A 14,515-nucleotide genomic window follows, 5' to 3' on the forward strand; every position below is an offset into this window, starting at 1 on the left:
AAGTGAGACTTCCAAAACATTAGAATAGTGAATACAGACCAGTGAGCAAATGCATACATTTTATTGGAGACATGAGTTTTATCAACTGAATCAAGAAATTCAAGAAAGAAATTTGTCAAGCAGTAAATGAACACCCATTTTGGGAGGTCGTGTAGCATAACAGCAAAGCATGTAGACTTGGTGTCATAGAGACCTGAGTTTTGAATTCTGGCCTTACTAAAGTGTAACTTTGTGTAATTTCTTTAGCCTTCTAAAATGAATCCTCATCTCTAAAATGTGGATAATAATTGTCCCTACTCCATACTTGCTATGTATATTCACTTTAAGATGTATACTTTTAAAAAGCGTTGAGTACATTGTCTGCCTCAGAGCAAGCACTCAATATGTAATAGCCATTATTATTGCTTAATGGTCTGCAAAAACCAAAGAATCCTAAATTTCCATTAAGATTCCATTGTAGCTTACTACTTTCAGAGTACTTAAGTAATTACTTAATTCATTTTTAAGAAAAAGTGTTTGACTTCTAAATAAAAAAATAATAATTTAAAATGAAAAAATACAAATTTAAATGTAATATTTGAAAGCAAAAGCATTGACCATTAATATTCATCTCTGATGCAGTTAGCATTTCAAAAAATGGTAAGATTGTTACCTAGTGGCTAGGTTATATCAAACCTAAAACCATTCCTGTTTTGCTTTAAAAATATGTAGGTTTCTTTTGCTAGGAAATATTCCATACATGTTCTTCTTATAAATCTGGCCATTCCCTTTACTATACAACCTGTAACTTTATTGATAAAGTCACACAAATTAATTTAGGGGGCACCAGTCTATCTCACTAGAGGAGGGGATCTGCATAAAATAATGCTCCGTGCTCATATTCCTTTTGGAATCACCTATTCCCAATCTCTTGGCCACTCCACTATTGTAAACAGTAAATTTTCCAAACATGTAACAAGACAGGATCCTTAGCACCAGGAAAACTGGCTTATGAGCAAGTAAGAACACTTCCAATCACTTTTTCTTTTCCATTGGCTTTTGTTTTGTTTGTTTACTTATTCATACCCTTCATTGTTCTAAGAAGAACTAGAGTAAATGCTTCTAAAATATGTTTTCAAGCATGTTCTCTATTTGGCAGGTTGGTTACTGGAATGATATGGATAAGTTAGTCTTGATTCAAGATGTACCAACTCTTGGCAATGACACAGCCGCTATTGAGAACAGAACAGTGGTTGTAACCACAATTATGGTAAGTGTTGGTCTATGCTTTATGGTGTTCCGTTTTGTCCACAGGCAATTTTAACTCCCAGCGATGGTGAGCAGGGAGGGCAAAGCTGACTGTTAGCAATGGTGACATGGGTGTTCTGATCCACAAAAGCCTATTGAGGCTTTGAATAGGTTCGTCCTAAGCTTTGAGTACATATAGTACTTTTATTTGTATTATCTTTTGTCACATTGTTGTTCTTGGAAAAATGCTCAGATGTTACACATTGAGACTGTCAAACTCTAGTTGGAAATGTATGAAATGCTAAGACCCTAAAGCACAAAACAGTGAACATGACAAAGGTCAACCACCAATCACATAAATATGTCCAGTAGTAAACATATTATTATTGTTACTATGTTTTTAAAAAGCCAATGTAATAATAATAGTGTTTAAAATTATAATTTTCAGGTAGTTTAATCATTGGATAATGATTGTATTGCCTGTTTACAATAGCAAAGATGTGACTGTGAAGATTTTAATGAGCATGATTTATACAACTAAATGATTTAGGAATTAATTTTATTTTTATTTTGAATGAGAAAAGGGTTTTCTTCCACCGATTATTTTTCTCATTGACCAGTGAGAAGTACACATTATAGTTTATTGAAATTCTAAAATTTAAGAAGAATACGATAGCTTCATTCGGCCCCATCACAAAGTGAAAAGTCCTCTAAATTTTAAGACTGCTTTTTCAAAGAGATTCTGATGAAATTACCTTTTAAATAATAGAATATCTTATGTATTTTTCTCTTCTAAAGTCAAACGTGCCCTTTAAAGTCAACGCTAGTCAAAAGAGATCAACAATTGGTGACCTTTTCTATCTCATTTAAAGTTACATATACTCAGTTCACGTCTCTTTAGGCAAAACAAGTTTTAAATTATTTATGGAAATCTTACTCTAAATAAATGGAAGTATTTTATGTAATTTAGTTTTTAGCTTTTGTCATTTTTAGTTTCAGGTTTTTAGTAATGTTGAGTTGTTCCCAAAAATGATATGAAGGTTAAAGCATGAAAATTCCAGAGAGAAGCCTTCATATGTTGCACTTAGTTTTAACCGTGTTGCATCACCAGTCAGCAATTTAATGTAATCTGACAAGCCTTCAGCAGACGTTTATGATTTTAGAATGCAAACCAACCAACAGAGTTTTTGTGTAAACCTTCTAACTTAATTGTATAATATTTGCATGGGACTTGAAAGCAATATATATATATGTATGTTTCTTTTCCTAAAAAAGACACAGTAATGGAAAGTCATACTTCAGTACAGTCCTCCTCTTTTCAGCCTCTGATGAAGAATCCTATTTTAAGAAATTGATCAAGAAAGAAAAGAGTTCCACGCTGTTCGACCATTCCTAACTAAGGCTCAAGTCTTGTTCTCCAGTGTAGTAAATTTAAGCTTATTTTTCATGTGGGATTCTTCTTGGATGACCAACTCTGGACTACCAGAAAAAAATTTTTTTTTAAGTTCTGTGACTTTCCTGAGATACTAGAACAAAAGAAGAATTAATCTTCATCTTTCTCAAGAAATAGATGTTGACAAAGAATCATTTAGCGATTCTGACATATCAATTCCCCTATCTTGAAATGAGGTCACTGTACGTAAATGATGGAATTATATCACTCCATTTCCAAGGGTAGATTTTCTATAAGTAAATATCTTGGAATTTGTGTGCTTGTTTTCTGAATATATACAGTTGTTTTCTTTAAAGATCTCTTGGAATTTTGCCTGTTCTGTGTGAAATAAAGTGTTTTAATGTGCATTACATGTATGATATAGAGAATCTCCTTTCCATCCCTGTTATTAAAGGGACTGGACAAATAATTCTTAAAACCAAAATACTGAATTAATTTTGCAAGCATGGCTAGTTTCCAGGAAGCATGCTATCAAAAAAAGACTAAAAATGACTAAAAAAATCCAACTGTTTTCCATATATATCTATATATAGAAATATATAGATAAAGGATATTCTGTAAAGTTATATGTTGTTTGACAGTAAAGTCATCAATATTTTTGCTATCAAAATAGTATAATACTAGCATCTGTCTTTTTGTATGAAAATGTAATCTTTATATAAATAATACCTCTGGTATTTGCAACTGCATAATCATTCAGTAATTCAAAAAGACATATACTAGAATCCTGTTTCTGAAAGTGTTCCTTCAATTTGCTTTTGTTGAAAATGGTAGTCCAGGACCTGTAATATCCCTCCACTTCCTTCATTATGAAAGAAATCCCTTGTAGATAAACAAGATGTTGGCATCTGCATGTAATTATCCCCAAATTCAATTGAAAACTCCCAATACAGATGGAATTGGCTAGACATTTTAATATATGTGATACCTATATCTAGATATAGAAGAAGGCTGAGAGTGAGCACTGGATATAATTCATTTTGATTGACATTGATATGGTGTTATTGTTTTTCCAGTTGTCTGTCCTTTGTGTATGTTGTTATTTATATGTTGATATACTGTAACACTATATGCTATTGCTAAATAAAATTGATTGAGAAATTCAGTTACTCATAAATATTTATTGAGCGTCTGCTATGTACTAGGCACAGTTCTAGGCCCTGGGGATATGTCACAGACAAAAATCCTGCACTCAATGAAACTTATAGTATATTCAGAGAAAGCAGACCGGAAACATAATTAAGAATTATATTAGCTATCTTTATTAAATATAATGTAGCATTAACTTTTTATGGCTATTGAAAGTTATTTTTTCTTATAACAGTGTTGTATATCTTCAATGTGATTTTCATTTTAATAATAAATTTAATCTACCTGACTATAATCATACTGAATATACCACAGCAAAATCTAGTAGAAACTAAATTAATATCATCATTTTTATCTTTAAGTCTTGTTGACAAAAATTTTACAAAATCAATAAAATTTATAAGACTGTGACCATATTGATTTAACTTTTTGTATTAAAAGTAATAATTTCTGCAAATAACCCAAAGAAGCCATATCTATTCCATGTGGTTTGGATAAATACAGCAATTGAGGGAAAAGCCATTTACAGTAGATCTTGGGAGAAGGGAGGGTTGTGTCTTCCTCTGTAATCTTACTACTTTCTTGGCTATTGAACTCTCTGGAAAAGGGGAGATAATACAGTGATGTTTCAGACGAGCTCCTCTTTTTCCCAAGGCTTTACTACCGAAGTTAAGAGATGCTTATGATGCATTGCTCAACTACAAAGATATTTCTTACCATCTCATGAACATAACAATCCTTTAAGCAAACTTTCCATAAAACCAAATGTATTCACTCCAGTATCAGAATTACGTTACAAACCTAAAAGCAATTATCCTTATCACACATGATCTTTCCAGAGCTTACGTTTTGTACTTTTTATAACATGCTTGATATTTTTTCTTCTCTATGTAAAATTCTGTAGATGCACTATACATATGTATGTGCATTATAACATACACACACATATTTATATAAAAATACTATATATATACACATGCATACAGAAATTAAAATGTATTTTCTTCCTTATAAAAAAATTAATTTTCCTCTTTCACACACATCACTCACTGAAGAGCTTATAAATCAGTTAGTTTTTAAATGATTTTGGCTACATTTAAATTTTTTCAGCCATTAGATTTACTTATTTTTTTCTGAATTGAATAATAATATCTTAATCTTCACTTTTAAGAATTTTATCTATGGGATAAATTATCTACATCCATTAAGATTTTTGGAGAAAACCAAATATCCACATAGAAAACAACATTGGTTGACACTGATCACATTATTGTAACAACTTTTAATAGTAATTGTAATAATTATATTTGTGATGTTTAGAAAATTTTGAAGCCTTTCTAATATTTTGTTTTGATAGTTCCACTTTTGCTAAATACAAATAATCCAAAAAAATTTCCTTGGTAGGAAAATTATATTTTATTGATTAAAAATCATCTTAATTAATTTACATAAATACTTCCATAAGTAAGCCCTAATGTAGCAGCTTTAAACAGAGAGTGACTTCTTTCCTGAAAAGCAGAGCAGATGTAGAACCCCATTCATCAGAGAAACTATCTTAATATAAAACTCCTGTTCATTAAGAAGAAATGTATTTTAAATAACTTTTTAAGAAATTACTGTCCTGCAAAGCATAGTAGTTGATAATAATCATAGCAGGTTATATACATAAGACAGAAATAAGAGGTTACTCTATCCTTCTGATCATTCCGTTTTTATTCAAAATCGAACACTTGGGAATTCATAAGGCTGTTTTACAAAGATATCCCCACAAATCCTCCTTAATGATTTGCCAGAATTTATTTATTACATTGAAAAGATTTTGTATTTTCTTCCCCCTTAGTAGCCCCCAAACTTTGTATTAACTCTAATATGAAGTGTTCGAAGAGCTACTTGCAGACAACTTGTCAGATTGAGCATGGAGGAAATGAAGAGGTTGGGCGAATGTTGAATATTTGCTACTCTTTTGGACTTGACATGAAAGCAAAGCAAAATGAGACACAGTCAAAGAACCAGCAGAGCTGAGCAACCATGAGCGACATTGTTCAAGGAAAGCCTAGCCGTTCTCTTCCTTCGACCTCCCCATCTCCCTGGGTGCGATCATGTCATTTCTCTTATGCTGTCTGCATCACTCATCTTGAATCTCAGTAATTGTTTATGTCCCTGGATAGGCAAAAAAATCTAACTGCATTTCTAATCAACATCTGCAGTAAGCTGAAGTCTTTTCTAGTCTTTGTTGGTTTGCTCGGCAGGAAAACAATGACCTGATGGACTCCTGCTGTCCAAAATAAAAAAGAAAGAAAAAAACTGAAAAAATGAAAGAAGACATTAAATAAATATTTTACTCATATAGACGTGGGCCTGCTTCAGAAGAGATAACCTAGCATTTGTTAATATTTACTTTCCTTTAGAAAATCTGAATCAGAATTTCTGATAAAATTACTTTATAATGATACTGCTATTTAGGAAACACTGATAGGCCAGGATATCTTTGTATTTATTTAGTGCATTCTCTATGCCAAACACTATGAGAAGAAATTGAAAGGTTTTTATCTACACTGTTTACATAGAAGATCATATGAAGAATTTCATTAAATGAATTTCATAAAAATGCAGAAATGCATTTCTTTAATCTTGTTCCCTCATTAAGTCATATGAAATCTCAATTAATGGCACATATTTTGATAAATGCAATAAGTGCTTCAAAATTTTCCAGATATTTCATTAAGTCATATGGAATCTCAATTAATTGCACATATTTAGATAAATGCAATAGTTTCAAAAATTTCCAGATATTTCAAAATTGGCTAAGCACAGTGGCTCATACCTGTAATCCCAGCTGTTTGGAAGGCTAAGGCTAGTGGATCACTTGAGGCCAGGAGTTCAAGACCAGTCTGGCCAACATGGTGAAATTCCATCTCTACTAAAAATATAAGAATTAACCGGGAGTGGTGGTGTACACCTGTAATCCCAGCTACTTGGGAGGCTGAGGCAAGAGAATCGCTTGAACCTAGGAGGTAGAGGTTGCAGTGAACTGAGATCGCACTACTATACTCTGGTCTGGGCAACAGAGCACAGCTAGACTGTCTCTCAGAAACAAAAACAAAACAAAATATCAAAATATAGGATCAGCTCCCACCTCTTTCACTTGTTAGCTCTGTGAAATTGAACAACTGGCTTAACCTCCCTGAGTCTTCACTGTCCCATCTGCAAAGTGGGAAATGCCTACCTCAATGTGCCAGTGTCAAAAGTAAATGAAAAGACATGAAGAACTTTACATTGGGCCCAATACATAGTAAGCACTAAATAAGTAAGAGCTACCATTGTTTTTCACTACTATATTTTATTATTGTTCCCCACACCTTATACTCCTTTGCCATTATTAAAAAAAAAAAAAAAAAAAAAAACAGTGACTTTCATTACAAGAGAACAAGGGGCATACTTTACTTATTTTTGTGTCCCTATCACCCAGGAAACTGCCTGGCACACAGTAGCTGCTTAATAAATGTTTGATTAAATAACAAATATGTAGCTTTTATTGAAGTAAATTGTTCATTATATAATGTAGTAGGCATTTAGCAAATTAGATTATAAATACTAGCTAGAGAAACTTGCACACACAAGCTAATACAGTAATATATGTATTTGAGTACAAAAATTCATGTGTTCAAATATTGCAGACACTTGTGAATTGACCTTCAACCGTAGTACCAAATGGAGCCTTAGCTATACCCCTTTCGAAAAACTCTTAAACTTGTTACACTTATAGATGATAGTTGTACAACCATTTCAATCTGAATTGAAGCATTTTACAAATATGTGGCTCTTGCTTTTTTCTAAATACTCTTCCATATTTTAAAATGGTTATTGTAAAAAAAAAAAAAAAGAGAGAAAATGTAAGAATTAGCTCCTAATGACTATTAATATTCTATAGCATATTTTAGAAAATAATAATACTTTGCAACAATTCACCAACTTTATAACCACATTTATAGTTTGCTAAACTCTTTACATTTTCACAATGTTTTCCATAAGCTACTGCATAATTTTCATCTATCTAAAGAAGAGACAATTGGTTGCCTTAATTTTATGTGTGGAAGAACTTTCTACCCAATTCCAGAGTTAGAATATTCATCAAATTCAAAAAAGTTGGAGGCTTCTGGGTCATTTGACCGTGCCAACCTAAGGCAGGATTTAAGAACACAGTAGAAGGACCAATCCTGGACAACTGCCCACTGTAGAATTATTTAAGGCCTCTCTATGAGAAAATAAAATGTCCTATAATTCACATGTTTTATTAAATTTTTAACAGAGGTTCTACATTTATGAAGTACTTAAAAACAATATCAGAATTAGTGTAGGTTGCCGTGTTATTCATCCAAAGCAACTTGCCTTCTATTCTAGAATTTTAAGAGCAAATTCAACTTCCCCAATTATGAATTTTCTGGGGAAAAAGAAAAGACTTTTATGAGAGATTACCAAATAAATGTTACAGTACAATTCTATAAAATATGAATACATGATCTCAATAATGTAGCCAAAGGTGGCCACTCCTTGACTGCAAATGACTGGGAAAACTCAGATGTGACCAGGGACTCTCTCAATATTATGTGTTCAGCAGGTCTATCTTTGTTTGGTGGCTTTAGGTGCCACTTACAAAATCAAGTGCTTTTTGCTAAAATGTCTCTTCAGTGCATGTCTTTTAATGGTTTGGTTTAAGGGTGTGTGTTGTGTGTGTGTGTGTGTATGTGTGTTTAACTGAAAACTGTAGTAATTATCAGCCACTGATAACCTTTTTCATTTTATCAGGATTTCTATCATAATTATTCATCAAATTTTCTGTCTCACTTGCTTAGAAAACTAAATGGGAATATCACCTCAAGTGTATGCTCATTACAATTGGAGGAAAATTATCAGCATCACTAGCGAAATGTTTTACAATATAACTAAAGTTCATGAAGCACAAACTATATTTAAAGCCAAAATACTGGACATTAGGAAAGCAGATTTAATGCAAATAACTATTTAAGAATTTTTAACTATTAATTCATTTTTTCTTTGAATGATAGTGTACCAAGTGCCTGCTCTGAGAAAGTCATCTTGCTAAACACTAGAGATCAAAGAAAAATGATGTAACCTTTTTCTTAAAGGAAGTCACAGTTGAATGTGGCTAAATAATATGCAGACTATGGAAACCTGTGACCTTGAATTAGTCTTTTATTAGGTGAAGCTGACTAATGAATAGTCTTTAATTTCATGAAATATTTTAGAAATACTCATTTCATTGCCAAAGAAGATAATTTATGCTTCTCTAGATAATTAGTAACTGATACTTCTCCCATCACAGTCATAGTGCTAGGTTTTTAATACTTACTCCAATGGAAATTTAAAGATTTCCATTTTAGCATCCAATGCAAAGCAATTTAATCTCTGCTACCCATACTTACATATTCATCTGTTTTATTATTGATTTCTAGCTACACAAAATCAGTATGTATGCCAATACTAAATACAATCTTTTGTCAAATTCTGAAATTGGAAATTTACATAAGGTTTTTCAAATGTTTTATAATTTCTCCTTTACAGTTCTACTTCTCTCATTATAGGAATCCCCATATGTTATGTACAAGAAAAATCATGAAATGTTTGAAGGAAATGACAAGTATGAAGGATACTGTGTAGATTTGGCATCTGAAATTGCAAAACATATTGGTATCAAGTATAAAATTGCCATTGTCCCTGATGGAAAATATGGAGCAAGGGATGCAGACACAAAAATCTGGAATGGGATGGTAGGAGAACTTGTTTATGGGGTAAGCAAATCAACTTATTGAAGAATTTACTTACATATACCTGAAACTTCTTTTCCCTTGGGCACATAACAATTTTTAAACGTCTATTACTGTTTAATTTGCAGCTACATTCCAAGAAGCATAATCAGTGTTCAAATCTTTCTTTATTTTATTAATAATGCAATCCACAAACAATGAGAAAAACTGACACTTGATAAGATCAAAATTAGAAAGAAGATAAAAATTCAGAATATGCAGTCCTAGTTTTTTTAAATGACTTCAGGATCTGGAGTGACTGTTCTTTTAAGTTTGATGCTGCCGTGTATAGAACTACAAAACAAATATAATAGTAATCTTGTACTTGATAACTGTAGGAACAGGTTTCCTTCAACCATATAAAGATGGTCATTATTTTAGATAGTTATTTATACCTCCATTGTTTGTAATTACTCATAGATATCTTTTAAGTAATTGGTGAGGCAATCACTATATTACTTTATCCTCTATTAAATATTCATCAATAATGTCAGATTCTTACACTTCTGCTGAACACAGTAAATTTAAACTTTATGCAGTGCCGTCATTTTTTATACTAGTATACATAGCAAAACACAAAAGCTAGAATTTATTCCAAAGTAGACCTCACATGAAAGCATGTTGTGCTCCTCCCTTGAGTGTACTTGATATTGAGGGTACATATTCATAGCTGAGGGCAAATACAGCATAAATGTTCCTGCCTGAATCAGAGCAATATCAAGATCAATGTCTTCAGCTACCACTGCAAAATGTCAAAATCAAACTGGCAATTATCACATGCTAGTGATAGCATAATATTTCAGAAGTCCAGAAACCAAATCTGTAGCTCGTAGGAAACTCTATTCATCAAGTAACCATTAAAATAACATATACTTGAAATGTAATATGAAATTTCCTAAAAGCCAACTTATATTTCACCTTCAAAATGTAGTCTGATTAATCCTCACAAGACCACTTTGAAATGGAGAATTACACAGAATCATCCTTCTTCAGAAAACAATAAAGATAGAAAGATTTAGAACATAACTGAAGTCCTAGGAAGGACTCGCTTTCCAAGCCAGAACTGCAATTCAAGAGTTTCATGATTCTGCATCTTGCCTTTTAGACCATGAAGCAATGAACATTATTTGCACAGTAGAGTAAAGTAACTAAAACCTCTGCAGAATGAGGAAATTGTTTGACATTATGAAGCACCTGGTTAGTTTTATATCCATAGGAAAGAATTGCTGACTGCTTAGGTGACCCTAAATGAGAAAAAAAAAAAAAGGAGTTTAAAAAAATAGCAAAATGTATTTTACCACAGAGTTCATTGACTGTTTCATATTGAGCTTTAAATTTCAAAGAAAAGGGTTTCTAAAGCATTTGTTTTTTGGTTAATATTTTAAACTTTTGATACAGTAAGCATAACTTAGATGTTAATATTATTGAAGTTGTTAGAACTACTGTAATTCATTCCCTTTAGAAAATACTCTTGCATATTTCATCTCAAAAAATCATACTTGGATTACCAGTTAGTTATGAACAGCATAACTGACGTGAGTTACTTTCTGGGGCACTTGTCATACATCTCTTCTCTGGAGTCCCTACCCACTGGGAAACCCAGACTCACTCTTTTACAAGTGTTCTGACCACATTTCATTCAGGGCAAATTGTTTAAATAATGAAAACAAAGGATATGAAGGGAGTAGCATAATTCATAGAAAAGTTATGTCAGTCCTATACATGTCACAATAACAAAAAGTCCCAAAGTTATGTAGTTCTCAAAGAGACAAAAGATAACATAATGGCTATTAATATCATATTCATATTCATTCCTCAGCCAGTCTGCAAGTGGTTAAAGACTCCAATCTCTGATGCTTGAGTTGTCCACTCTTTTCCCAAAAGGAATCTTCTTCCGGGTCTCTTACACATTCCACAGTCTAGGTACTTTCCATTTTGGTGTCTGCAAAGTCTATACTTGTTTCTCAACTTTTTTTTGTTTGTTTGTTTGTTTGTGTTTCCTACTGCTAACACATACATGAGTGCCTGGTTCCCAGGACCCTACTAAAACTAAATCCATTCTCTTCTATAGAACAAAGCCTAATATGTCTAAATGATTAACTTTGCAAAATTATTAAATTTGGATTCATTATATTTTTTTACTTTACTCCTTGCAAACTTTGTTGCTATAACTGTAATGAACCGATTGTCTGTGAAGCATTTACATGTTATCCAACACACCATGTGTGAGACCCAGAAATCCAGAACCTCTCTCACACTCAGGTCCTTTTTGCTACCATGCCTGTGCAGTAAAGCAAGTTCACCCTGATTTCCTGCAGTGTGCTGCTTCAGGGTCATCTCCTTGGCCTCTACCACACTTGGGGTGTGTGTGTGTGTGTGTGTGTGTGTGTGTGTGTGCGCGCGCGCGTGTTAATCCAAGGGAATAATTCTCAAAGCACATTCCACTAGCAGCAGAATTACCTGTGGGAGACATTTTACACGCTCAAATTTGGAAATTACTGAGAGGTCATGAAACAATGCACATGCAACATCCCCGATGTTGGCAGAGGAAGCCCATGTGTAACCTATCTCTACTAGTCTCTTTCTAGACTCTCACATATCTCTAACTTTTTGAAAGTGTCCCTCATTGGACATGGATGTCACCACCTTCATCCGATGTTCACTTTTTATGGCACTTAGTTTTCTGTTCAGAAAACACCTGTATTTCTCTTTATGTGTCTTTTTAAGGCTTCTTCCCTCACTAGTGGGAACTTATATAAATTAAAAATTTCAGAACATACCTCACAGAACAATGTAGTATGTGAAAGGAGGCATTTCAAGTAAGTGAAAAGATGTGTTATTTATTTATTCCTATTGGTAAAGGAGGATGACAACTTGGAAAATTAACAATTTTCTAACACTTCATCATCGAAGATACCAAAAAGTGATAGGAGAATTACAGATACTAGAAAAAAATACATAATATTGATAGGAAAATGATTTTTCTAAAACATGAAACCAAAGGCTGAAAACACACAAAAAATAATTTTATATGGCTACGACAAAATTTAAAACCTATGTATTGCAAGAAAAGACCTGGAATTAAGTTACGGAAACAAAACAATTGATCATTAGGGAAAAAAATTGCAACACATATGGGAAATAAAAGTGAACATTTTAAATATATTTTAAAGTGCTCACAATTTAGGAAGTTAAAAAAAATGAATACTCAATATGGAAAAGTGGGGGCAGATTATGATAGTAATACATAAAAGAACAAGTAGCTATTTGTTTTATAATAACAAATTCAAATTAGTACAAGGAGATCTAATTTCCTTCCAGATAACTGGGGAAGACAAGTAAAGATAAACAGGTCTTTTCTGAGGTTTAAGACTGAGCATGCCTTTACATAGTGCTGGAGACAGTAGAAATTTGCATAATATTTCTGGAGAAAAGCTGGGCACAGCACATTATAAGCATTAAAAAGATTATTACTGTTTAGACGGGCCATTTCATTTCTACAAATTTATCTTAAATAATTAAAACATGTGTTAGGATTTGTCCTCAAAGATGTTGCATAGCTTCACTGTTTTAAATTTTATAAAACTGGAAACAATATGAATATCCCTCAAACTTAAAAAATGATTGAGTACATTTTGATATTTTTCCAATAAAGCATTTGCAATCATTAAAACTTACTTTTAACTTGTATACTGAAATGGAAAAGTGTTCATTATATTATTTGAGAAGAGAAACAGAGTTGTAAGATGTAATGTTCTACATTATTCCTTTTTAAAAGAAATTAAAAATACTCTCCATAGAACAAAGTCTTTCAGAGTATATAGAAAGAAAAAACAAGAGTAGGTGATGGGAATAAAGATAACGTTTCCTAATAGGCTGGGTCATACTAATAAAATCATTAAAATATACTGATTTTTCTAAAGCTAGTTCACATATTACTTATGCAACAAAAATTATACACATAATGATAGCTATGGGGAAAGTAATAACCTTCCAGCAATGGTCTGAGTCTTGTATATATGGGCTTTTATGATGTGAACAAAGTTTATTCCCTCTTAAAGGCATATGTGGTCAATTCTCAGTCACCCAAGGAGACGTGACTAAAACGTACCTTCCCCATTCTTACCCCGCAGTTGCCCTTGTATCAAGCCCTTGGCCACTGTATAGAACCAGGAGTCCGAGGATATGTAAGAGTCATTGTAAGAGTGGCAGCCTCTATGTAAGAATTTGTATGTCTGAGCATGTTTCTGGTTCCATTTTAACGTCAAGTATATTCCTTTTAAAATAAATTATCAAAACTCCCTTTTATTTGTAGATCATGTGATAGTTTAGTTTTTGCACTACACTTGATTCCAGGTGATTTTAGAGGTGGGGAGATTTACACTCTACACACTATTTCACTTGATTTTAGAGGTGGTGGTGATCTAACAGAAGCAGCCCAGGCTCAAATCCCAGAGCTGCCATGATGTGTGAATCTCCCTTCTCTGAATCTCAGTTTCATCATCTAGACAATGATAAGTATACGATTCTTATGAGGACTAAAAGAGAAGCTCTTCAAAATATTTAAATCAGCATCAGATCAGCTTCGGCCACAGAATCCCTTAATAAATGCTCACTATTACCTTATTAAGGCTTCCAATAAATAATCACAATAACATTATGAGGTAAACAGGGAAAAAGTATCCTCATTTTACAGCTATAGAAACAAGCTCAGAAAAATTGCTCAAAATCACAGAACTCTGAAAATGGAGGCTAGTGCCTTATGATTATAATATCTGAGAAATGAATCTACTGTTTTTCAAAATCTTTTTTTTTAATGAAGGTGGAGAAATCAAAATATGTGAATAGCAAGAAATAAATGCCAATTTCCAGATTTGTGTGTGTGTGCTGAATTGGAAAATATCATCAAACAACGCATTTT

General features: G+C 32.6%; 1 protein-coding gene across 14 annotated transcripts in view; it reads left to right on the forward strand.

Moving 5' to 3' along the window:
• GRIA4 (glutamate ionotropic receptor AMPA type subunit 4) overlaps positions 1 to 14,515 on the forward strand; it is a 373,574-nt gene that overhangs the window by 299,748 nt on the left and 59,311 nt on the right. For 12 of the 14 annotated variants that reach the window (XR_007719405.1, XR_007719406.1, XM_050758797.1 and 9 more), the window contains 2 exons: positions 1,139 to 1,249; positions 9,373 to 9,579. Coding sequence is in view for 12 of the 14 variants with exons in the window: in XM_050758797.1 (XP_050614754.1) it covers positions 1,139 to 1,249; positions 9,373 to 9,579 (318 nt within the window). In the remaining 2 variants the exon portion in view is untranslated. Of the gene's footprint in view, positions 1 to 1,138; positions 1,250 to 2,549; positions 3,786 to 9,372; positions 9,580 to 14,515 lie in introns of those variants that run through there. The other 2 variants (XM_050758806.1, XM_050758807.1) reach the window with 1 other exon arrangement.

Source organism: Macaca thibetana, chromosome 14, assembly GCF_024542745.1.
Source record: "Macaca thibetana thibetana isolate TM-01 chromosome 14, ASM2454274v1, whole genome shotgun sequence".
Taxonomy (NCBI): domain Eukaryota; kingdom Metazoa; phylum Chordata; class Mammalia; order Primates; family Cercopithecidae; genus Macaca; species Macaca thibetana.